The sequence below is a fragment of the Ursus maritimus genome, unplaced genomic scaffold, assembly GCF_017311325.1.
Source record: "Ursus maritimus isolate PB19 unplaced genomic scaffold, ASM1731132v1 scaffold_22, whole genome shotgun sequence".
Classification (NCBI taxonomy): domain Eukaryota; kingdom Metazoa; phylum Chordata; class Mammalia; order Carnivora; family Ursidae; genus Ursus; species Ursus maritimus.
The window spans coordinates 3,402,736-3,427,520 of record NW_024424675.1 but is presented as its reverse complement, the minus strand read 5'-3'; the positions used below and the strand labels follow the sequence as shown (position 1 = coordinate 3,427,520).

General features: G+C 40.3%; 2 protein-coding genes across 3 annotated transcripts in view; one reads left to right on the top strand and one right to left on the bottom strand.

Annotated features, from left to right (window-relative positions):
- XRN2 (5'-3' exoribonuclease 2) overlaps window positions 1-12,934 on the top strand; it is an 82,737-nt gene extending 69,803 nt beyond the window's left edge. For both annotated transcript variants that reach the window (XM_040637897.1, XM_040637898.1), the window contains 3 exons: window positions 4,336-4,399; window positions 9,997-10,135; window positions 12,387-12,934. In XM_040637897.1, coding sequence (XP_040493831.1) covers window positions 4,336-4,399; window positions 9,997-10,135; window positions 12,387-12,452 — 269 coding nt within the window. In that variant the 3' untranslated portion in view covers window positions 12,453-12,934. The remainder of the gene's footprint in view (window positions 1-4,335; window positions 4,400-9,996; window positions 10,136-12,386) is intronic.
- A 6,311-nt stretch (window positions 12,935-19,245) lies between these two features.
- NKX2-4 (NK2 homeobox 4) lies at window positions 19,246-20,687 on the bottom strand. The gene is made up of 2 exons (XM_040637820.1): window positions 20,225-20,687; window positions 19,246-19,862 (listed from the first exon to the last, which is right to left on the bottom strand). The coding sequence occupies exons 1-2, from the start codon at window positions 20,682-20,684 to the stop codon at window positions 19,246-19,248; spliced, it is 1,077 nt and encodes a 358-aa protein (XP_040493754.1). The 5' UTR covers window positions 20,685-20,687.
- Window positions 20,688-24,785: the final 4,098 nt, after the last annotated feature.

Sequence of the window (24,785 nt, the reverse complement as noted above, 5' to 3'; positions counted from 1 at the left end):
TTGACACGGGAGCTTGTGAGCCTCCTGGTTAAGGTAGTGATTCTCCTCTGATCTTCCTGAAGTAACCTGGAGAGTCTCCTCTACCAACAGCACAAGTTCCTGTGAACCTTGGAGTAGCATTGTGGAGCATAGTGTAGAGTGGTTAAGAGAAAACAGCCCCTTTTACTCTGCCACTTAGGAGCCCTATGACCCTAGGTTTTTGTCAGTACTCCTATTGACTCATTTCTAAAATGGTACTGGGAATACCCCTCTCACAGAATATCCATAGTAAAGGAGTTAAGTTATTCAGCACTGGAAATGGTGCCTAGCCACAGTAAATACTATGAAAGCGTTAAATAAATGTTAAAAGATTAGCTTTCTTCTTTATAGAATCTTTGGTCAGAAATAGTTATAGTAAAATTAAGATCTAAGCCATTTAATTTTTTTAAATGTTGTAGCATCATAGCTATTTTCTTCATGTGGTACAAAATAACACTCAAGACAGGCCATTTGGTCAAACTCTCTGCTGTAGGTGTTTTTCACTGTTGGTTTTTGACTTGTCTTTGATGTGTCAGTTTTGGTTGATGAGTAATTGTCTGGGTACTGATAACTTGCTGGAGTCAAGTACAGCCTTGAGTACTTCATGTGAATAAAGCATTTCATTTTTGCAACCCAGAGAACCCAGTATGTCACTTCTCTTCATTTCAGTTGGTAAACTTGTCAATTAGCCGCATTTGGAAAGTGATTTTTGATTAGTGCAATCAGTAAACATGGAATCTTTCCTGTGATTGCCACGCTGATTAGGTAAATTGTCACTTGAGGAGCTATTGGCGAAGCCTTGGTTTATATGGCCTTAGAGCTTTAGAAAAGGGATAAGTTTTTAAAGACCGAAGGAAAAAATTAACTGTCATTTTTCCTGTCTCGCTGGTACCTTTCTGAAGTGCAATTCACTACCTCAGAATTTTTTTTCTCCCTCTCAATGGATCTTCTGTTAGAGCCATACAAATGAATGATAATAAGTTTGTTTTACCTTCTACTTCATTATTTATCAGCCAGGAAATATTTCTGCTTTATGAGTACTTAAGAGTTATATATATTTCTCAGAGCCACATGAAGAGATTTGTTTAAAAAGTAGCCTTGAAGGTTTTCTTTGATCCTTTTTATTTTTCTTTTATTGGTTGAAAGCAAGAGATGTTTTAGTAATTGACAGAATTTTTACGTCATAGAAAATTTGCTTAGGTTTTAACAAAAAACTATAGTTTTTGCATGTGCTAAGTTTATGTGAAAATAATTGTTCTGCGAGTGAGAAATAGTAAGAGCAAAATAGAGTGCGAAGTTACCTGGCATACTAAAAATGATGGAAATAGGAACTTTAGCCATTTGTCTAGGCAGGTGTAGAGGTAGACTTTAAGAAGGATTCCTTCTCTCCAAAGAAAGTATTTGTACTTAATGAACTTTACATTTCGGTTCCATTTAGAAATATTGTTGTGCTTAATCTAACGTGAAGCGTATTTGAATCTAATGAATATGTATTTTGGATGATGGTGACTTTCCCTCCATTTGTACTGTTTCTAGGAGGAAATATACAAGGTTTTTTTCTGCCTTTATTTTTCATGATACATTAGGATAAACATTTCTGAAGGTTTTTCTTGATTTAGATGTATCTTATTATTTTCGCTTTATTTTAAATTTATTAGGGATCTTGTGTGGAAGCTTCTGCAAGTACCATGTAGAATGTGTATTCTATGATGATACCGTGTATATAGAGACACCATGGAACCAGAATCACAGAATTAAGTTTTCATGGTAAAAAGGGGCATGTTTCCAGGGTGACTGCAGTGATTCTGGGACATGTGAAATACAGAGCTAGGCAGGTCCAAATGAAATTCACTGTATTTCTTTCTACTTTGGTTATATTAGCTAATTTTATATATGTAAGACACTAAAATAAAATACACTTCTGGAAACCTTTTAACCAGTTCTCATGAAACTAACTTGTATACAATATCTGAATAGACCAGTGGACTTCCATGTTTAACAAAGGAATGATGAGAGGGGCGCCTGGGTGGCTCAGTCGGTTAAGTGTCTGCCTTCAGCTCAGGTCATGGTCCCAGGTTCCTGGGATAGAGCCCCAAATCAGGCTCCCTGCTCAGCAAGGAGTCTGATTCTCCCTTGCCTTCTGTCCCCCCCCACACACACACATGTTCTCTCTCTCGTTCTCACTCTTGCTCTCTCTTTCTCATATAAATCTTAAAAAGAAGAAAAAGTGGCCCAAAAGTTGATTTTACTTTCAGTAGATTGCTTTCTCATGAATAGTAACGTGTTGAAAATCATGTATGTATTGAGGTAAGTGTATCACATGTTTTTCCATAGGAATAAACCACACAGATGATCATTGCTGTTTTTATAGGAACTTCTGGTTTTACATTTCATGATTAAGATTTCCTGATTGTACATAGTCTGTAGTAATGATTCAGAGGTCATTCTGGGCCTGTAGGGATCCCTCTTGCCCTGTTTGCTGTGGGTTATGTGGTGATAACTCTTGTGCGTCCCCTTTCAGATTTGGAATATCTTATGACGCCATGAAAACTCCTCAGCAGTGTTCCTCAGTTTGACCACCACTAGTCTGACTTTTAAGAGAAGGGAAGAGACTTAATTGAAATTGACTAGGGGTGCCACCTTTCAATTCAGAATGGGTTTCTTCATGAAAGTAATGGTGGTGAAGGCTTCCTACTCCTTCCCAAGAGAAGCGTCTATTGTGGGTTTGGCTGCTGGGCACGTGGTGGTGGCCGAGGGGCAGTGCGCTATGGCTGCCCCTCTGCCCTGGCCAAGGGTGGTTGTCTTTTTAGGAAACTGTCTTCAGGGGGCATTGTTAGCCTTGTCGAGGTGGGGGGAGCCCAAAGCAGTAGTAGTGGGTTGTTCACACTGGAATCATGTGAACAGCTAGATCCTCTGCTTGTTCCATATTCTCCTTTGTGAGGCTTTCTTTTAAGCACAATTCCACTTTTCTCCCCACGCCCTGCTTTTTTTTAAGTGAATCCAGATTGCGTTTTTTTGGTTCCTAACCAGAGATAAGCTTTCGTTTCTTCTTTCCTTTGAGAAAGTAATTTTGAAAAGCATGTTTCTAGTTTGTGTTTCCATTAAAATGTGAGCCTGAATACATTATGGTAAGCCTTGTTGTCCTTGGGTCTCGGGAGTCTGGAGGAGGTTACTGTCCTCACACAGTGAACTCATTAGACGACAACTGGAACCAGCTGTTTTAATTAGGTCACACACGGACCCTGCTGAAGGGTGGCCAAGGTGAGACTGCAAGACTGGAGACTGGATCAGAGCGGCAGTTGGTTAACACGACCTGCTGAGCTGCTGAGCGCCCCCCTGACCGGTGTTTGGGGCTGCTGCTTTCAGCCTGGTTATGTGCAGGAGCAGCAGCCATTTAATTGTTTCTTGGAGTCATATGTTGCCAGTTCAGCTTTGTGTTAGGGGAGGAGGTTTGACTCTCAGAAAGCAATGGAAAAGTGGGTAGTCCCTTTATTAGCATCTTCCTGGCCTGTGTTGGAGAGATGTGTGCCCTCCACTTTGTTAACTATAGCTAAGTAAGCCAGGGTTCCTTCCAGTTTCCGTGCTTAGGGGGAAATTCTCAGGATTTCTTTTGAGGTTACTATTCATTCAGTAGTATTTATGGAAAAGAACCTAAATCCCTTTCTTTTGCACAGCATTTAAAATAAAAATGTGAAAAACATATACCTTTACATACTCATGCACACATACATAGGCAGTAAGAGAGAAAAGTGGGAGTTTAATGACTAAGACTCCTAAAACTATGTTTCATTATCAAAGGAAAAATAATGAAAAATTTACTGACCCTGTTGATTTTGTGTCTTTTACATTTGCAGTTTGTGTAATTACCCTAGTTTATTTGGTTTGTGTTCGGTCTCCGATTTTTTTTCAAGAATTTTTAATTATAAAAATCATGGATAGCTGAATAGTGATTACTTCTTAATTGAATTGTGGGGGTTTTTTGGTGTTGAGTTGTATCAGTTCTTTATATATTTTGGATACTAACCCTTTATCAGCTATGTCATTTGCAAATATCTCCTTCCATTCTGTGGGTTGTCTTTTAGTTATGATTGTGTTTTTCACTCTGCAGGAGCTTTTTATTTTGATGTAGTCCCACTAGTTTATTTTTGCTTTTGTTTCCTTTGCCTCAGGAGACCTATATAGAAAAAAGTTGCTATGTCATAGCAACATAGAAAAAAGTCCTATGTCAGAGAAATTACTGCCTGTGCTCTCTTCTAGGATTTTTATGATTGTGATTATTTAAAATCTTCTGTTAACCCTTCCCTGTTTGTTTTCCAGATATGAGGCCACAGGATTCTTGGCGGGGTCCTCCTCCCCTCTTCCAGCAGCAAAGATTTGACAGGTAATAAAAGCAAGCATGACTTTTAAATATTTTTCCACATCAACATTTGAGGTTTGGGCTTTCTCCATTGTTCGAAATGTACTTTCTTCTCTCTAAACAGTTTCTCTTGTACTTGTCCCTTAGGAAAATAGATGCCTAACACATTGAATTAAAAGACTCCTCTTGATACACTTTCCCACTTTCCTTGGTCCTTGGTCTTTATTTTATTGAATGTTTTAAGGTACCCTGAAAAATGCAACACAGAGAGCTTAAAATTGTATTAGGTTTTGGTCAGGCTAAACAAATTTCTTTTTAGAAGGCTTGTGCAGCTTAATGAGGCATAACTAATGGTGTTCTACTTTTATCATTTCTGTGCGGGCAACGCAGCATTAGTACAGACCAACCATTGATTCTTGCTACAAACCTCTTGAAGTCCTAATCAGCTTCTTTGGTGCAACTTTTTCAGGGCTGACAAGCCTATTGTAGGGCAGTGTCACTGTAGGTCAGTAGTTATTAGTTGCCACTGAAAACAGTTTCTTTAACTACTTAAGACTGAACTGAATTAAACGCAGAAGGGACTCAGAAGAGGATTATGGGATCTGCAGTCTAATAAGTACTGGGGACTAGGAAGAGTGTGACATGGTTTAATAACGAGGGATGTTTGACTTGTGTTCTTTCATTGATAAGTTGTGTGCTCCTATGTCAGGTGGTCTCTACACGACAAGACAGCTAGGCGTGTTATGAATAATTATATTAACATCTGTAGAATAATTTTTTACAGGGCAGCTTTCAGATCTATCGTTTTATGCTGGTTTGCCAGCATCAGTAAATGCTGAAACCAATTAAGCCCATAGTAAGTCTTCCCTCTTTGCCTTCCCAATTCTTATCTGTTTTGTTCCCCTCACATTTACCGTTTTAGCAGTCTGATCTTTTCACATCTGAAATGAATAAAAATGTTATGAACAGGGTTATAAATGTTGCTCCCCTTTTAAGAAAACTTTCTTTAGAGATTCCCAAATTTCATTTCATGATTTTCTTCAAGAAGATAAAAGAAATCATGTTACTCAATTGTTTATTAATAGTATCAAATACTTAGTGCAAGCTGCTTTTTAAATTTAAGATGACTGATACAATGCCTCAATTTGTGTTTTGTTTTCAGTATAAGTGCCCTGAGCACACTACATGCACTGCTTCCACATCTTTGGGATAGGACCATTTTCAGACAAATTAAAAAATGAGTAAGGGTTAAATTTTTCCTAAATTACAAATTACCACATTGGAACTGATCTCATTTTAAATAACTGTCTTTCTCCATTAAGTTTGTTGCCTATGAAGTGTGAGCACTGTGAGGGAACATGCCTTAGAAGCAGGACTTCATTTATTCCTCCTAGCAAGCCTCTGAAGTAGATGTTGTTTTACAGATGAGGAAACCTAGGCACACAGCAGTCATGCAATTTCCATACATTTCTCTTCTGTACCATTCTTTACTAAGAAACTTTCATTTGAACGAACAGAACTCGTCAGAATGCTTATGTGAGCATAATATTATAGTAAAGCTGTAGGGACTTAGAGGAAGTAAAGGATTTCCTTCCACTTCCGAGACATTCTTTCTTTATTTCCAGCAGCTTTCCTTCTCTCTACACACTAAAAGATTTCCTAAAATTATCACCATTGTCCTGATTTCCATCAGGTTTTTGTTCTTCTGCCCTAGCTAAGTACTTACATTATCCTGACTGCCTTTGTGAATCCAGCAGCTAGGGACAGGTTTTGTGGAGCATTCATTTTTGGTTTAGTTTTAGTCAGAAACTTGAATCATACCTTAAAGCAGAAGTTAAATGTGATCATAAGAGAATTCTGTCTTGGGGCGCCTGGGTGCCTCAGTCGTTAAGCGTCTGCCTTCGGCTCAGGGCGTGATCCCGGTGTTCTGGGATCGAGCCCCACATCATACTCCTCTACTGGGAGCCTGCTTCTTCCTCTCCCACTCCCCCTGCTTGTGTTCCCTCTCTCGCTGGCTGTCTCTCTCTCTGTCAAATAAATAAATAAAATCTTAAAAAAAATAAAGAATTCTGTCTTATGTCTTAGACGATGTCATTTAAGAAACCTACAATTCATAAAACAAAGTTTGAGTTCAGCCATCCAAAACTTGTCCATTAGCCTGTTAGCAAATACAGTGTGCAGATACAGTTAGCAGATACAGACTGACAAGTGCATCTAACCATTCTGACTTCACAAGGCGTAGAGGAGAAAATATAAACTTGTAGTCACTTTGACTTTGCTGAGATGTCACAATTAGTAGTATAATTCTTACTGGAACCAGTTTTACTGATTTTTTTTTTTAAATATTTCATTTATTTATTTGACACAGAGAGAGTACAAGCAGAGGGAGCAGAGGGAGAGGGAGAAGCAGGCTCCCCACTGAGCAGGGAGCCTGACCCAGGGCTTGATCCCAGGACCCTGGGATCATGACCTGAGCTGAAGGCAGCCGCTTAACCTACTGAGCCACCCAGGCGCCCCTGATCCTCATTATTAGTCCAGTACTTGCCCAGTTGCACAATTTGGGTGTTTGGTTGAGAACCCTACTAGAAAAGAAAATGTTGAGTGTACTTTTTTTTTTTTTTCTAAAATACACTGTTTCTTGAATTATTTCCTACTTTGAGATAGTATCTGTAATCCATATCTTCTTTTCATTTAAAAATACAACAGGTGGGCACTTGGGTGGCTCGGTGGGTTAAGTGTCTGGCTCTTGGTTTCGGCTCAGGTCATGATCTCAGGGTTGTGGGATGGAGCCCTACCTCAGGCTCATGCTCAGCAGGGAGTCTGCTTGAGATTTCTTTCTCCCTCTCTCTCTGCCCCTCCCCCTTTCACTCATGCTCTCTTTCTTTCTCTCTCTAAAATAAATCTTTTTAAAAAAATACAACAGTAACACTGCCCTGTCCTTGCCTCCCCACACAAAGACAAGCCAGTGCGAACTGAGTAAATATTAAACAGAGTATTTGAGTTCACTTTGTCGCTTGAGTTCTGCCTTGTAGTCCATGTAATTAATTCTCTGTCCATGTAATTCTTGCCAATGGGAGCTTCTCTTTTCTGGCCATATCTGAGGTGGCCATTTAGTTCTTAACTTATGGTCATTAAACTTAGTCATGGAAAATCTTTAACAACTGCCAAATTTAAAACATCCAAATTGGTAGTAGTTACTTCATATTGCAAGCTACTTTCCAAAACGGAAATTTAGAAACTTAAGAATATTGTTGTCATAGGCAAAAACCAAAAAACAGAGTCTTAACCATAGAGGACAAACTGCTGGTTACCAGAGAGGAAGTGACTGGGGGATGGGTGAAATAGGTGATGGGGATTGAGGCACTCGCTTATCATGATGACTACCAGGTCATGTATGGAATTGTCGAATCACTGTATTGTACACCTAAAACAAATAACACTGTGTTAACTGTACTGGAATTAAATACTTTAAAAAACATTTAAAGGAAAATCAAATGTTGGCAATAATGTAAATATTTATTTATGTATGTATACATGTAGGTAGGTAGGTAGTTGCCATCCATGATGCCAAATGCCTCAGATAAGTTGCCTCAATAGATAGCTGCTAATTTTAAGAAGTTAAAATGTGTCAACGTCAATACTTCAGTCTCAGATTTAAAGTGTATTTTTGAAGACAAATTTACTTGTAACTACTTGCAAATTAATACAGTTGGTATAGAAATATGGTAAACCTATGGAAAAGAAGGGACTGCCAGTAAAAAGCAAAAGAGGATAGTACCTGTCCCTCTTACTGTTTTTTTCTGTTTAATTTCAGTTAAATTATTTTTATAAAAATTAGTCAAAAACATTTTAAGTAATCATTTCAAACAAAAAGAGGACTTTGTATTTTTAAATTGTGGCTTTGTTTCTAACCCATTTTTAGAACATAAAATAATGTAAAATTGCATTTATAATATATACCATCCATACCAGCAGATTTTCCAGAAGCTAAGTTGAGTGAGTTTGATCATTGCAGAGCTGAAAATAAAAATTGATTACAGTTGACACAGTGTGTGAGTTGCATTTTTGGCCTGTGGATTTTGCGTTAGTGGCCCAGTTTTGATGAGCTTCCTTGGTTACAGTACAAACCATTAACCCGTCACTCGAGTAGAGACCAGAAGAGAACATTCCTATCTCTCTGCATAGCTGTTCTTGCTAAAAAGATGAGGCACTCTTGCTAAAATATATTTGTATTAATAACCTGAAAAATAATTAAAAGCCCAGAATATATGGATATTCCTTCTGAGATATATTTTTTGAGTACAGCAAATTTTACTGGTTAGAGCTCTGGTTTCACCACTGACTATGAAGAATAGTATTCGCTTCTCTATAGTTCTCAAAGAGTTGTTCTTTGAGTCATCATACAAAAAGAATTATCTTTGGTATTAAAAAAAATAAAAAAGGCAAGCTCCAAGTGAAGGCAAGGAAAGTGGGAGGGTAGAGAGGATGGATTCAAGTTTGAATAGCTGTGAGAAGAATGCATTACCCAGTGAGCCCAACTTCAAGCTGTTCCCTCCACCCCCAACACCTGGGAAGTGAAATTCTTAGGCTGGTGTGGTTATAGTTAATACTAGTCAGTGCTTTAGCAGTTTTAAAGTTCTGTAATTTCTCCTAAAATCAGTAATGGCCCCAAAGCATCTGGTGTTAAAATATGTTGGAGAATTTTGCTTCTATTTTTATTCTTTATAGTGACTGTTCTATAAAATGGAAGTTGAAAATGCCTTGAGAAAATTGTGTCTTAAATGGTGATTGTCTTTAGAAGGTATATCTTGGCTACATTGTTTATGTGACAGTTTTACATTATGATTTAATATATTATACCTGTTGCTTTGTATCTGCAAAGTTAAAATAGGCACTTGAAGACAATTAAAACATTTCTTTTGACTAGTAATCCAGGCCGGCAAACTGGGTTATAATAGCTGTTGAATCTGTGTTCCCATGTAAACTGTACACCAAATGCCAGTCAGCCCATGCCAATTAGTGCTCATGTTGCTAGGTCACCGTGGTCAATTGAAAGCTGCATCAATAGAACTTGAAAAGGTTTCCTCCCGATCAGACCTTCTGACATATTGAGCAGAATAATGGATGGGAAAAAACAGCCAAGTCCCCTACCCTAGATTCAAAATACTGAGCAGTAAGAATTCATTTGCAACCTGCAATTAACTAGAAAGAATGGATCCAAGAACGAGTCTAGACATTTTTAAAAATAAAGCCCATTTTCCTGTCTTGTACATGTTTACTCTTTGGATAGCATCTTAAATGTAACCAACTTGGTAATCTTGGGTCCAAATCTTTAAGTGACTAGAAAGGAAATTTCACAGTTGAAAATGAACAGAATATTTTAAGTCATACATTTCTGATTCATTTGAGTTTAGATCCCTTTTTTAAAAATGCTGATACTTAAACATGTTAGACTACATTGAATATGAGGGGCATAAAGGTCACTCTGATGCTGTATGTCCCATTTGACAAATGCAAGCAAATTGGATTGTCCTTAGAGTTGGAGATGATGCTAGCCAGTTTGAGACCTCGGGCTATGTAACAGGTTTGACTTATAATGCAGACATAATACTTTTCCACAGAGGCGTTGGGGCTGAACCTCTGCTGCCATGGAACCGGATGCTCCAAACCCAGAATGCAGCCTTCCAGCCAAACCAGTACCAGATGCTAGCTGGACCTGGCGGGTATCCACCCAGACGTGATGATCGTGGAGGGAGACAGGTGATACAGTGTGGGCTGTGGGATGAAAAGCATGCTGCTCACTTTGTACTTAGCCATGCTTCTCAGGATACCATATTTTCTTAAAAACATCTCTATAAGATACTGATAGAATAGCTCAGCTGAACTTCGGTCCCTCATTTTAAAACATAGAATGAGTATGTGCCTTACTACATCTGTTATACACTGAAGATGCTAAAGCCCCAAAGCCCTTTTAATCATAGCAGTCAGTAATATTTAGCACAAACAGAGTTAGTTACCAAAATGTTTTTTTATCCTTTAAGGATGTTGCTCTTTGTTTTAGTAGAAACTAGATTTCATAATAAATTGTAATTTTCTAGAAGCTGAAAGTAACAGTCTACCCTTTTAACTGTTACCTTTATTCATCTTAGAAGTCCTCTGTCTTGATTCATCTGTGGTACCCTTTTCATGGAAAAAAAATCTACCCTTCGTTATTTCCCACATATTTTTTAGCTAAATTTAAATAGCTGTGCATTGAGTTATAATAATTTCTAAACAAATTTATTTAGTACATGTAAGCTTCATTTCCTTCTCTGTAAAGCATCCAGTTTTAGCAAAATTTAAGACAGAGGTCTCTTTGCCTCAGTCTGTTTGTCCCCCAGTCATTTGACACCCTGACCAGTATTTACATGCTCTGCAATCAAATCCTTGCCAGAGAACAGGGTCAGAATGCTAAGATTTAGTGTGTGCAGTGTTCATGGAGTTTAGCACCCACGGTGATGTGAAGTGACTTTAAAATTGCTTACCTGGTGTTGCCTACAGGCCTTTTGCAGTGCTTCAAATATTGATTTTCTTACACAGGTTCTTGCCACGCATCCATTTGTGTAAGACCTCTCTTTTGACAGCTTAGGAAGATCTATCTTTTTTTTTTTTTTTAACTTTTTTGTGTATCTTCTTAAAGGCTGTTCACTTTACAAAGAAATAATCATTTTAATTATCTTTTGAGAGAATCTTGTTACAATTTATTAAAATCTGTTCATAGAATTTTATTTTGAATTACTGTCAGCCCCAGAGGTCTAAAAATTTTCAGTAGTTTGCCACTTCATGCTGTAGAGTCAACGGGATGATACTAGGCAGTCTACATAATGAGAATTATTGAAATGGGGACATACTTATAAACTAGAAGAAACCTTGGAGAATTTTTAGTCCAGTCACCTCATTTTCCAAGTGGGAAACCGCAATCCTGCGGCACCTGCACTTGGGCAGCAGAGTTGGGGCCTGGCTGCCTGGTCCTTCTGAGCCCAGTTCCTCCAGTTTCTCATCTCCTTCAGAGGAGGTCTTCCCTGGAAGGAACTCTCTGCTGTTACAGCAGGTAAAATCTTTATTTGCTTAGAAGATATAAACCAATTGGTAAATTTATAATTCTTTTATGACCTTTTAGAAATATATTTCTTTTTCTCAGTCTCTTTTCACAGAGATACTTTTTATTAAATCACAGGTTTTGAAGCACTATTAAGTTGCAGAAGTTCGTTGTTAAAAACAGTGTAATTATGACTTCACTATATTTAGTGAAGTTTATGACTAAAAAAGGCCTTGATGGTCTACACATACTCGTTATAATTTGAACTACTGAATAACAACACGGGGTGGGGGGGGAGTCTGTTTCAGAATCCTAGAGGCCCAGAAAGGGAATTGTGAGGGAATTTTTTTGTACAGAAATGTTATTTACAAGCTTAGTAGGACATGTTATGAATGTCACCGGTAATTGATTATGTAATAATCTGAGGTGTTACTTAATACTCTACTATTTATAGCTAAACCAAAAAAAAAAAAAAATCCCTAAAATTAATAGGTCATTAGGCTTCAGCTTACTTACTTAGCAAGCCTCTTGCCTTGGTTAAGCAAAATGACTTTTCTAGCATAATATGTCTAAAGATGATGTGGACATCTTACCACAATGTGACTTGAATTACTGCCAGGGATGGCAGGGAAGATTGAGAACTGACTAGTCTTTTACACAGAACACTTAGCTGTAGTTCATTTGTGTGCAATTTAAGGAGTTTCTTAAGTACCTGTTAGGGCTCCTTTGGGTAGTTTTCAGTGGTAGCATTTGTAGCAAGCTTTGCATAAAACGAGGGGCCTAAAGCTCCAGTTTATGAGAGACCTTCCATGTGATAAACTTTTAAGACATATCCAGCTTCTTTATGGCATGTTTTTCCAGAGAGATGTAAAATTAATTTCTTTGAAGTGGTGTTAATCCAGAAAATAAACTCTTGCTTTTGCTTATTTTCAGGGATATCCCAGAGAAGGAAGGAAATACCCTTTGCCACCACCCTCAGGAAGATACAGTTGGAATTAGGCTTTTGTAAAGCTTTCCCAAATCCTTTCATCGTTCTACAATTTTATGCTATTTGTGGAAAGATTTCTTTCTCAAGTAGTAGTTTTTAAAACTACAGTACTTTGTGTATTTCTTTTAACTGTGTATATTTCTACTGACCTGATCTCACTGTTTATGTTGCTTTCCAAAGATGTGTGTTGCATAATACAGTAGATCTGAATTTATTATTGCTTGTAAAACACATTTGATGGAATAGGAATACTGGTTTTTCATTATGGTTAAAATCATACCAGCTGTGGATTTTAAAACACAGTGTATTCTAGATCATCTAAGATCCATGCTGATTTTTAATGCACAAGAATTAGGTATGAACTCTTGAGCTGGAACCTCAGCTAACTAGAGTATATATTGTTCAGTATTTCTTTGGAAACATTTCATTAATGTACTTGTCTTATGGAAATTTCTGGACTTTAGTAAAAAAAAAAAAACCAAGAAACTGAAAACTCTGGTCTCTTGTGTCCTTACTATAGAATTTCACATTGAAAATCTTGGCCATGTGTTGTTTTTTTAAGTCACTTTTTCAGAAAACAATTCATTTCTACAATTAGATGTCAAAAGAAAATCAGTGATGGAGCAAGACAACCCAACGAACTCATATTAATTAGTATGTTGGCTACTGACATGGCTAACTATACAAACTCTGTAAGAATAAATGATTTACATTTTATAAATTTCATATAGACTTGGGCTCCAGTTTTAAGGACTTGTTATACATCTTTAAGAAAAGGTGAAAAGTTTAATTTGTAGCTATTTAGTTTGTACTCCTTAGCATGGTTTTTTTTGGATTATTTTGTAATAATTTTAGTTTGTACTCATGTTTTTTCTTGCTAGTCAGCACACTATTACTCCTTAAATTTATTCTTGCTGTTCACACATGGCACTTCATATGCATTTTCATTTGTTTGCCACATCAAGTTTACACACACATGTAAAGACTTGCTTTGTTTCCATTTGCCTATTCTAGCCTAAGATTGTAGAATAAGGTTTTTCTTTGACCTTCTGACTTAGGACATTTTTGCTTTAATATTTCAACTAAGGCACACTTGTTAATCTTAGCCTATGCAGAGAAAAGGCCACCTTAATTTTAAATAGGAAGGTATTTTGAAGCTATTGAGTTCTTTGCTGGTGATGGGTGAATAGAGGGTCCTTGATTGTTGAGACAAAGCCTCTCTCTGCTGGGAATTAACAACACGACCATTATAACCTTAACAATATGTTAAAGTGATAACAACTTCTGTTAAATTTCTCTATCTTCCAAATACTACATATGAATAGCCACCTTAATCAAGTATTTCATATTCCAAAGGAGCCCATATGTCTTACTCTCTGTAGCTTCATAGGAACCCCAAACTCCCACAGAACCTGTATTTTCTCAGATTTTTAGTTGTTTAAGCTATCATGAGTGTGTATAAAATAATTGTTTTTGCTTGGCCTTTACACAATTACATATCACTGTTAAAAAATTAAATTTGAAGGTGAATGTTTAAAGTATTTTGAAAACGACTAAGCTAAAAGCCTGATGGAAAAATTGTGCCAGCTATATTCCCTCTACCTGGTGGGGTGGCCCTGTAGGACACCTGCCAGGTAGCTGAACCCTCACTTTTGGGCCTGCTCCATTCCTTCATCCTTGCTCCCCTCCATACTCTTCCTCCCTCTCCTTCCAACTTGTTCCTGCATCTGAATCTGCCAGAAAAATGCCCTATTATTTCAACAAGTGAATGCTTAGAACCTCAAATGGAATATTTGAAGCTATAAACATTCCCTCCATATTCGGGTGTAAGAATAGTTAATGGGCCAAATTTAATTACTCATATTATCTTTAGGACACGAGTTTTCAGGGCTCATATTAAAGATGCTTAAAAATCTTAGAACATGAAACAGTGACTTTATTGTGGCGCTAAGGACCCTTAATAAGCAGTTGTCTCCCCCTTTAAGGATCAAGTGAGGTAATGCACGTTAAAATACAAAGCCATCTACAAACTATTAGATTGCTATTTGGCGCTACAAAGGCAAATTGGGGGTAATGGGCAATGGCTAATTTTCGTCCGAGGGCGTGGGACGTCTGGGTGGGCCGGGGTGGGACTGAGGGTTCCGAGCTCCGGTTTTCCGCGGGGCGCATTGGAGGTCGGGCGCACCTCCGACGGAGTCGAGAGCCTCGGGGCGCGGTGACATCGTAGTCGGGCGGGACGCGTCCGGGAGCTGCGGGCCTAGCATGGCGGGGACAGTCGGGCTGCTTCTCAGAGGCAAGGTCCCAGGCCCGCGTCCCGGGGCTCTGGAGGGGCGGGGAAGCGCGCCCGGCGCCCACCCGCTCCTCTCAGTGCTCGGTGCCCCGAGCCCCGCGCCCCGGCCCGCGTCCAGCCGCTCGCCGGCGCGAGAGCTCCGCGAGCCGCCGTTGTCGAGCAGGGTGGGCACAGGAAAGTTCAAACCCCCGACCCGCAGTGTGGCTTGTGTGTCGCGGCCGCCACCACGCCCAAAGTGGATCATTGCAGCAGCAGCCCTCGGTTCCTGGAAGTGGCGCCGCAGCTTTCTCACCTGCTCGTTTTACCGTCTCAACGCCCTTCACGAATAGCAAACACCGAGCCTGTAAGGGGATAGCGGAGATCTTCCTTCCGAGGCTGCAGTATTAAGTTCTAAGTCCGAGCGTAACCGAATTTAGCTAAGCTTAGAAATCTAAAGTTTAGAAACTCTCTTAAGAGTCAACTAAGACTCCCCATTCCCGGACCGCTGAGAGCTGTCTGGCTCCGTCTGGCTAGTCCAACATCTCTTCCGGGTCGCTCCAGAAGGTCGGAGAGCTGAGATCCCGCCAGACTATTCCTGGAGATCGACTGTCCTGCTATTTCTAACCAGGAAAAAAGTTAACAAACAATAAAATAACAAACGGCCCGTTCTCGATGGATTTTTCCTCCACTTAGGGGTAAAGTTAACCGCTTGCGTTGCTTGTTTCTGGATTTCGTATTTATGGAATGAGGGCCAAGAGAGAACATGCTTTGATTTTTGTATGTGACATGGGAATAGAGCTTTTCACTACTGCAAAATAGCACAACTTCGAGTTAGGCAATGTTAGTTGGTTAAACCTTTATTAGAAGTCACCTAAACAATGACTGAAATAGAGGTTACAAGGGATTAAAAAAATAAAATAAAAGGCATTTCATTCAATTTTGGGTACACATTTCATTCAATTGCAGGCAAACATCTAAAGCAAAAACAATGAAACCAAAAAACTCTCCCAGAAGCTTCCACTAACCCCCAAATTAAAAATAATAAAATAAAAGTGATCTTGACATCACAAAATTTTCTCAATACTTACTAGGGAGAGCAAATTCCTGATGAAATGTGGATGCAGCGCCTGTCTGCCATTTTCTCTCAATCTTCTCCAGATGCTCACCAATTCTCATTAGCAGTAAAAAGCTATTTAATTTTTTTTTTTAATAAATTGTATCCTAGTTCCCTGTCTCATTGGGTTTGGGCATGGCAAGTAGCAGCATTTTAAAAAGCTGGGCCGAAATAGTCAACATACAGGGGTTTATCCACACATGTTAGTGTTGTATTAAACGGTTGGGCAATATCATTCATGCTTTGAACATCTGAAATTTGTATTGCCACTACATAATGCATTATTTATGCACAAAATCATATCTTAAAACCCAGTCGATGGGTCTTTATGTGATTGTGGTTCACAAATTTACTCCAAAAGTCTTTCTAAATCATCAGTATTCAATGCAGCTAACAAAGCCATTCTTTGGAAGGTGCTTGCATTTAGTGAACAGGATAGAGTCTTTGATTTGCTTTAAATTGAAAGTAAACAATTGATAGCAGAATGGAGTTTGGACACAACATCTGTATTGATAAGTCTGATTGACTACTTGTTCTGACCATTAGGTTTTAATTCTAAGCAAAGCCTTAAATAGAAAACAACTGGGTTACACCCTCCATGCTTTATATACAAAACACCATTCCTGCGCCTTCAACATTGCACACTGCCACACACTCAAAGCTTCAATTCATGTCCCAACGCAGATTACAGAAAAGTACCTGCAATCCCTGCTATTCCTCTTTGCAACTTTGATTCTGGGCTTTTGTTTTTGTCCCTCAACTGGAAAAGATAAGTTTGTTGTACAACCCCAAAACATTTAGGAAAATATCACATCTGTAGTTAGCATTTCTGGAACTGAGTTTTGCTGTGGCCTCTGCTAAACTTTGAGAGGGCTTTGTTCCACTCAGACCCTGCCTCTGCCCTCCCTCTTGGTTGTGAAGACACTTATCCTCCTCTTCAGTTAATGAGTTTCACCTAGTCTGGCCGTTTGTGTTTTTATAAAAGATCTGCAAAGCACTAATTGCAAGAGAAGAAAAAAAGCTCTTGCTTCGCATTAATCAGAATGTGGAATTCTATAGTAAAAACATTTTCTATTTCAATGTTTCAAGAACCAAAACTTATCCTAATTTAGAATGTGCACACATAAACTCAGTGCATTTCTGGGTGTAGAATGTTAAGCCATCTGCAGCGATTACTTCTGGCAGTGGTTCCTTTACTACTTAAGGAATGCTGAAAGGAAAAAGATATGCCTACAGCAAATACACTTTTAGAAAATACTGTATGAAGAAGGCTGGTTTTTCTTAATGATCTTATGGATACAGAGTTCACTTAGTCTAAGAGACTCTTTGTTCCAGAAATAAATTATCAAGGGGGAAAACAAAGATTTTGTTTTCCTTAAATATGTTACTTGGAACCCCTAGTCTATAAGCAGCTATTATTGGTAAGTATTGTGTTGTTTAAAAAACAAATATATATATATATATATATATATATATACACATATATATATATAAAATCTCTCAAACCATGTGGACTTTAGGAACACATTTTCTAGAAGTAAAATTTCAGAATTCTGGTACTGCTATGAGGGAATCAAATCAATATAAACAAGCTTTTTGAAATTTGGCACATCAGTAATATTCACGCTTGCTTGGCAAAAATTTTGGAAGTCAATTATATCAATATGCAAAAACCTAAATTGGGAGAATTTTCTGTAGGTGTATTGCACCATTTTTCATACAATTTTTCTGCTCAAATTATTTCCTCTTTTGTAAAATGTTTTTTAAAAATTAGTTCTCATTTTCCAAAAATGCATTCACACACCCTTGATAAAGCTGATCCCTTTGCTTGTTCAGTGATTGTTTTTCCCCCCTCTGTGGAAGGGAGTGGAGTTTTATTATTTTTATTATGTAAAATACAGGTTAGAGAAAGTGCAAGTTTAATTTCTAAAACACCTTCTGAAGGATTCACTTTGCACATTCAGAAAAAAACACCCGAACATTGAAGTGAAATGAAATGTTTCAGTCTCAAACTAATTCTGAAACTTCAAATGTGTAAGAGTTTTAGGGTTTCTGGTAACTATTTGTGATCATTTATAAATCACACTTTATTCATGTTAGGTCTTTAATTTTCATTCAGTTTATAAGCTAATATTCTTCAGCTTGCTTTTGGTATTTTTACTCCAATACCAGTTATTTAAATCATCAGTAAACTGAGCTGTGTTGTCATGTCATGCCAACTACTGTATAAAAAAAAAAAAAAAAAGCCAAGACAAAATAAAACCTATACAACTTAGTGAAGAAATGACCACTTGACTTTAACCAAAATGTACTTAAGATTCTTTTAAGTTATATTTAAATATTCATTTGAAACATAGGAAATATAAATTGGCATATTAAAGAGTAAATACATTATTTGTACAATAAAACACCAACAAAATTGGTGTGCAACCCCTATTAAGTTGTAAATATGATGGGAAATTATAAATAATTCTTACTCTTTACATTCTGGTTACATTTCAATAAATCACCTTATTCTCTTCCTTCTTGACATGCTTTGATATATAGGTTGGTGTCAATTTTAGCAAATTCGCTTGCTTGTTCTAGGATTTTATTAAGATATTCGAATTCAGACAAGCAAATAACTTAGAGCAAATAACAGGTCTACGGAAAGACAGCGTGCATTTATTTTATCAGTTGATTTTGGGAGACCAGATTCCACATAAAAAGTAGTTTACGACCTGTCCTTCTTATGAGCTGCATCTTTCGGTAGGAAATATCCTCTTTTAGAGTAATATAGAAACACTCATTTGCCAAATACCGATCAAAACATTTTAAAATCGCCATTATATTTAAAAAGCTTTATCAATCCATATAAGCAGTATTTTGATTATTTTTATTCCATTTCTCTTTTACCTAAATGGCAATAATTCCCCTGCAATAATGTTGCTATGTGCATGATCCACCTTGAGCTACAATTTACTTTCAATCAAACAATGAAATTGCACTTAAGGGGGGGAGGCCTTTGAAAATTAATCTCTCAAATTACACTCCAAAAAAGGATTCATTGTTAAAGCTGGGTTGATTTTTAGAGCTACAGACACCAACAAAGTTTCCAACTTTTAAAACTCTTGGAGAGCTTTGGTTAGGAACGTGGTGGATGTGGACTCAGCCAGCTTTTCGAATAATTTAGGAACATTCTGAAGGAGGAAATCACCACCTCACAGCCTCCTGGCGTCGTATTAGGCAATTCCCGGGCTGTCGCTGTTCCCCACCCCCGGCAAAGAGGTTCAGAGGCTGCCCTTCTCCATGACCCGTTCATTAGTTTTTGATCGCCGTGTATGCAAGAGTCCGCTTCGGTATTTCCCCCATTCGTTCTCGAAGTTTCTTACACACCCTCCGCGCGCCGCAGGCAGGACCCCGCCCCGGGGCGCCCGCGCGGTCACCACGTCCTGCCATAGAGCAGGTTGGCGCCGAGCACGCCGCCGCCGTAGTCCCCCGCGGCCGCGTCCAGGGCCGCCAGGCCGCCCCCGGGGCCGTGCAGCGCGGGCGGGCTGGGCGACAGCTCCTCGAGCTCAGGCGCCGGCGTCGGGGCCGGCGGCTGCGGGCCGGCCTGGCCGGGTGTCGGCGTGCTGGCACCGTTCTGGCACGGCTTGCCGTCCTTGACCAGCACGGGCACCGCCACGCGACGCGGGGACGGCGGCGGAGGCGGCGGCGGGCCCAGGCCGCCCTCCTGCTGCAGCTGCTGCGCCGCCTTGTCCTTGGCCTGCCGTTTCATCTTGTAGCGGTGGTTCTGGAACCAGATCTTGACCTGCGTGGGCGTCAGGTGGATCATGCTGGCCAGGTGCTCGCGCTCGGGAGCCGACAGGTACTTCTGCTGCTTGAAGCGACGCTCCAGCTCGTAGACCTGCGCCTGCGAGAAGAGCACGCGGCGCTTCCTTCGCGGCGCCGCCGCAGCCGCATGCAACGGCGCCAACGTCTTGGCGGCGTCCGCGATGCCCGTCAGCGACCCCATTCCGGCCACGTTCACGCCCGCCGATGGCCCCATGAACCTGGAGACTGGGGAGGGCCCCAAGGGGAGAAGCTGAGTGAGCGCCAGGCCTGCCGGCATCCTGCTCCCGCCGCCGCCCCAGGCTCTTCACACCGCGCGGGCCGCGACGCCAGCGGGACCCCAGCTGGGTCCCAGCACCCTCCGCGCGCCCAGGGGCGCGGCGCCCCCCGCGCGCCCCCGGCCGGGTCCCAGGACCCCCCGCGCGCCCCCGGCCCGGTCCCGGCACCCTCCGCGCGCCCAGGGGCCCGGCACCCCCCGCCCGCCCCTAGCCGGGTCCCAGGACCCCCGGCTCCGTGCGCGCCCCGGGCTGTGACGGGCAAAGCCCGCGCCGTCTGCCTGCCCTCAGTCCCGCGCTGCCCGCCCGGCTCACTTGACGAGTAGCGCGGGTCCGGGTTAGCGCCGTACCAGCCGGTGGCCGCGGCGGCCGCCCCGCCCCGCATGCCGTCCGTGTAGCCGGGCAGCTCGCCCACGTTGCCCAGGCCGCCGTTGCAGTAGCCGCCCATGGCGCCGTGCGGGAACTGCGAGACGCCCGGAGGCATGTGGTAGGTGGCGGCAGCCGCCGCCGCCGCCGCCGCCGCCGCCGCCGCCGCCGCCGCTGCGTTGTGGCCCGCCATGGCGTGGGGTGGCTGCATGCCCGCCACCGCCGCCGCCTGCGAGGAGGGGCCGAGCGGCGGCGCACGATAGGCGGCGGCGGCCGCGGCCCCCAGGGGCGCCCCCAGGCCGGGCGGCGCGCCGTCCATGGCGCCGCCGAACTTCTTGTAGGTCTCCTCGATGGGGCTCAGGATGTCGGACACGGAGAAGGGCGTCGTGTGCTTGGGGCTCAACGACATGGCTCGGCGGACGGCCAGGTAGGGGGGCCCGGGGCGGGCGCGGGCGGGACGCGGCGGCCGCTCGTCGCCGCCACCCCGGCTGCGGCGGCAGCGCCTGTGACGAGGAGTCGGCGGCGCGGCGAGCCCCCGAGCCTCGGGATCTGGGGTTTATTTTAGTCCGCCGCCAGGTTTACGACAGACTCGGGGGGCGGAGCAACATCCCAAACGAGCAAACAATGGTCATTGACATCTTTTTCTCTACCCCCCACCCCCGTAATGGAGGCAAAAAAGGTAAAGGGGGCAGTTGGGTGTTTCTTGAGAAGATCACCCCCCTTTGGTTTCTCCATCCTTCCCGCCTCCATCCCCAGCAGTTACCCCAACTCTCAAACACCAGAAATAGGAACTCCGAGGTCGGCGTCGGGGCCAGACGTCAAGGACTCAGCGCTTCTTTCCTTCCAGACCGAAGTTTCCCTAAAGGGACTTTGTAGCAAAGTCCAGTATATTTGGGGAGCGGGAATGTGGTGCTGAGTTGGAGGGGGTTGTGCAGGGCTCGCCTGGTCCTCTGTACAGCGACCATCCCCTCATTCGCTCCATCATCTAAAGTGTTAAAAAAAAAAAAAAAGGCTCTTGGGTCCCACCATAAGAGCACATGAAGAGATGAGGTACAATGACCATCCCCTGCCATTGTAGGACTTCTAATTTATGCATCTTTAGACCCTTGAGCATCATTTTGTGGGCAACCAGACGGGCACTTCCAAATTAGCTCAAAGTATCCAAATCCAAAGAAGAGAGAAAACTTGCACACAGAGACACCCACAAATACACAGATACTAACTTGTAAGTATTCTGTTTTTATCTGTGGGGATGGAGGTTGGATAAGGAAAAGAGGGTACATTTTTATTTGTTAGAGTGTTTCGTGTTCATTTTGCACCTGTAAAGTTCTTCACAGTTTTCTTTACCTTTGCTGCTGCTGCTTTTTTCCCCTCTCTTCCTCCCTCCCTTTTTCCCTGTTTCTCTTTCTCTCTCTCTCTCTGCCCCCCCTCCATATCTCTTTCTCAAGTAAATATTCAATTTAGGATTTATTCTCCTACCACTACCATGATCAAAAAGAAGAGAAAGAAAAAACCCTGAAAACCTAAGTATTTCTAGCTGTTTGAAATGGGTCTTTTTGTCGTTGTTAGAAAATATATAACCTGTTCAAGGAATATGAAATGGATGCAGAAACCAAGTAAAAAAAGAGTTTCTCTTGAAAAATCCAAAGCCGTAGATAAACTGATTTTTAAAAAAACTTTGTCGTTCTTTAATTTGCTAATTTACCTGCAAAGAACTTAGACATTGTGAACTCTCCACCAAATGCTGAACGCGACAAAGAATAAGACAAAAGAAGTGTGCAAAGCATAGTGACTAAATTTTGAAAACAATCTTGCAGTTAAAAAAAAAAAAGAAAATGGGGAAACGAAGGCACAGTTTTAAGTTTTCCTGCATACTGGTGGGGCAGAAGAAAGAAAAACAAGGAGAATGCTTTCTTAAGCCAGATTTTATTGTTTAAAAAGAAGAAGAAAAGGATGTGTGAAAACCATTCCAGGTTAACCTAACAGTACATGTCTTGAAGGCAAGAACAGTGTGACCTATTCCTTTCCCTGTTTGGTTTCAGCCCTTTGGTTGGAATGTCTTCCAGAGTTTTGCTCTTATTGTTTTAATCACTGTTTTGTTCATTTCAGTGAGTTTTGCAAAGAATCTGCCCTCTCTGGGGGTGAGGGGGTGGGAAGGGACCAGTATGGTCATCTGTGAGAACAAAGTGTCAACCGGGCAAGTGTGTAGAGTAGTATTTAAAAATGCTAAAAGAACAAAAGGCAAAGTTACATGAATTATTTGCAGTTGTCAGTTAGTTGACTTAGCAAGGTTAGTATTGCTACAGTTTTAACATGATGCTATTTTTACAGGTCTTTCCTGAACTTGAAACACTTGGGCTAGGTCTTCATCCTCACCTGCAACTGGAATTGCCTATTAATTTTTAAAAATTGGTGGCACACAAAGAAACATTTATGTATGTACTTAAGTGATTGCTGGAACCCTGAAAACTGCAGTTTGGCTTTTAAATTTTGGTTTTATTAAAACCGTATTGTTTACTTGTATTAGCTTAAACAAAAAATAGCAGAAAGACATTTCAAACTTTTATCAGAGACAACAAGGTAAGTAAAAATACTTGTGTGATGGCATCTATGGATAAAAAAATCCGTGTGAACCATTATATTTTCTTTTTCAAGTTCAAACATGTCTCAGAAATGAAACCTATTGTCATAATGTTCATTGAAGAAGTGTTTATAATTACATTTTTTCCAGTTATTTAGTCTGTTGTCAGGTTATACATTTCATCTTGTGTAATTTGTTTTATAGAACTACAGGATAGCAGTTCACATCAAGAGGTTATACTGCAAGTTGTTGCTTATTTTGTTTTTCAGCTGTATTGAGTCCTGCTACAGATTCATTTACATATGGAAGGATCCCATTTTTAAATAAAAAAGCACTTTATCATATCTGGAGGCTCTCTGCAGAGAGTCACTTTCTGGCTCCTGGGGCGCTTGATACCCTGAATATTACTCTTTCATTGGAGGTCAGTATTTATGAAAAAAAATTCACAATTTTTAGCATTTCTCTTTATCAATTATTTGTGTCTCATTCTAGAAATGACATACCTTCATGCTGGAAACACTATTTGGATATGTGCAGATGATGTCTAGATGATGTATATGTACATTTATATATAGACACAAATTAAAACAGTCCACTTGATATTCCATTAAAGCTTTTCATCAAATTCACTTCATTAGATTATTGTCTGTCTAAATTATGTATGGAAATTTATACTCCGTAGATTCTTAAATATTATTGACTAAATTGGATTTCACAGGAAATGTGTTTTTAAGGAATGTTTTTTGTTGGGTTTGCTTTCCTTAAATACAATGCTGGCACACAGTGGGGGACAAAAGCAAATACCACCAAAGGGAATACAGTGAAAAGAGACGGCCCTTCTTCTCCTCTCCTCCAGCTTCTCAGTTTCCCTTTTCAGAGGCACTGTTATCTTTTCTGGGATAGTCTGCACAATTTGAAGCATACAACCATTTTACACACTAGGGGTCACGTTCTATATGATTTGGTACCTTGCCTTTTTCATAGTTCAGGTTTTATGTAATTTTACACATCACATTTAGCAGTAGAAACTTAATAAATAAATGGGTTCTGGCAGAGATAGTAAATTTTCCTAGACAAAAAGTTTTGGTAGGATCTCTTGGCTTGACAAAAATGTGAAAAATGTGGTATTTATTGAAAATCTCTGATGTGTTAGTTAACATTAAGGCTAAAGATATTTGGGCCAAAAAAAAAAAAATCTGAAGTAGAAGCCTTTTCCAGATTTGGGATTTGCTCTTGTCAGAAGCTTAGAGATAGGGGCTTGAGAGATGTTGAGAAACCTTCTGACATATCCAGCTAGTACTTAGAGGGAAATGTTTTTTCTAGGTTGTTGCTTTTCTATCTAGCCAATAGATTTCTAATGTGTCCCAAATTTCCTAATAAAGACATACTGTGTTTGAAAATATAACTTTCTGCTTGATATTCAAGAAGATAAATGACTTTTAGAAATGAGGCACTTGCTACATTTGCGATTAGTTTAAAGTAGATGTGAAATAATTTGATTAGGAAAATTCTTATTTTGTGGAATTAACTTTAAAATACAGTAGGGAAGAAATAAAGAAATATGTGAGGATAGTACTTTGTAGCAAAATTTGAGGTTATAAAGAGGAAACAAAACTGCTACAGAAATAAAACACAAAAGTTTTTAAAATTTATTTTTAAAAAATTTGCTGGGACGCCTGGCTGGTTCAGTCTGGGGTGTGGGACTCTTGATTTCAGGGTTGTAGGTTCAATCCTCATGTTGGGTGTAGAGATTACTTAAAAATAAAATCTGAAAAAAATTTTTTTTTGCTGATTCCCATCAATTTCTGAAATTTGGTTCTTATTTCTTTTTAGTCATAAAAGCCTTTTTAAAAAATGTTCATTTCATTATTTTGAATCTCTTATGATAATTTTATACTTGGGTTAATGTGACTTTGTTATTTCTCTTTC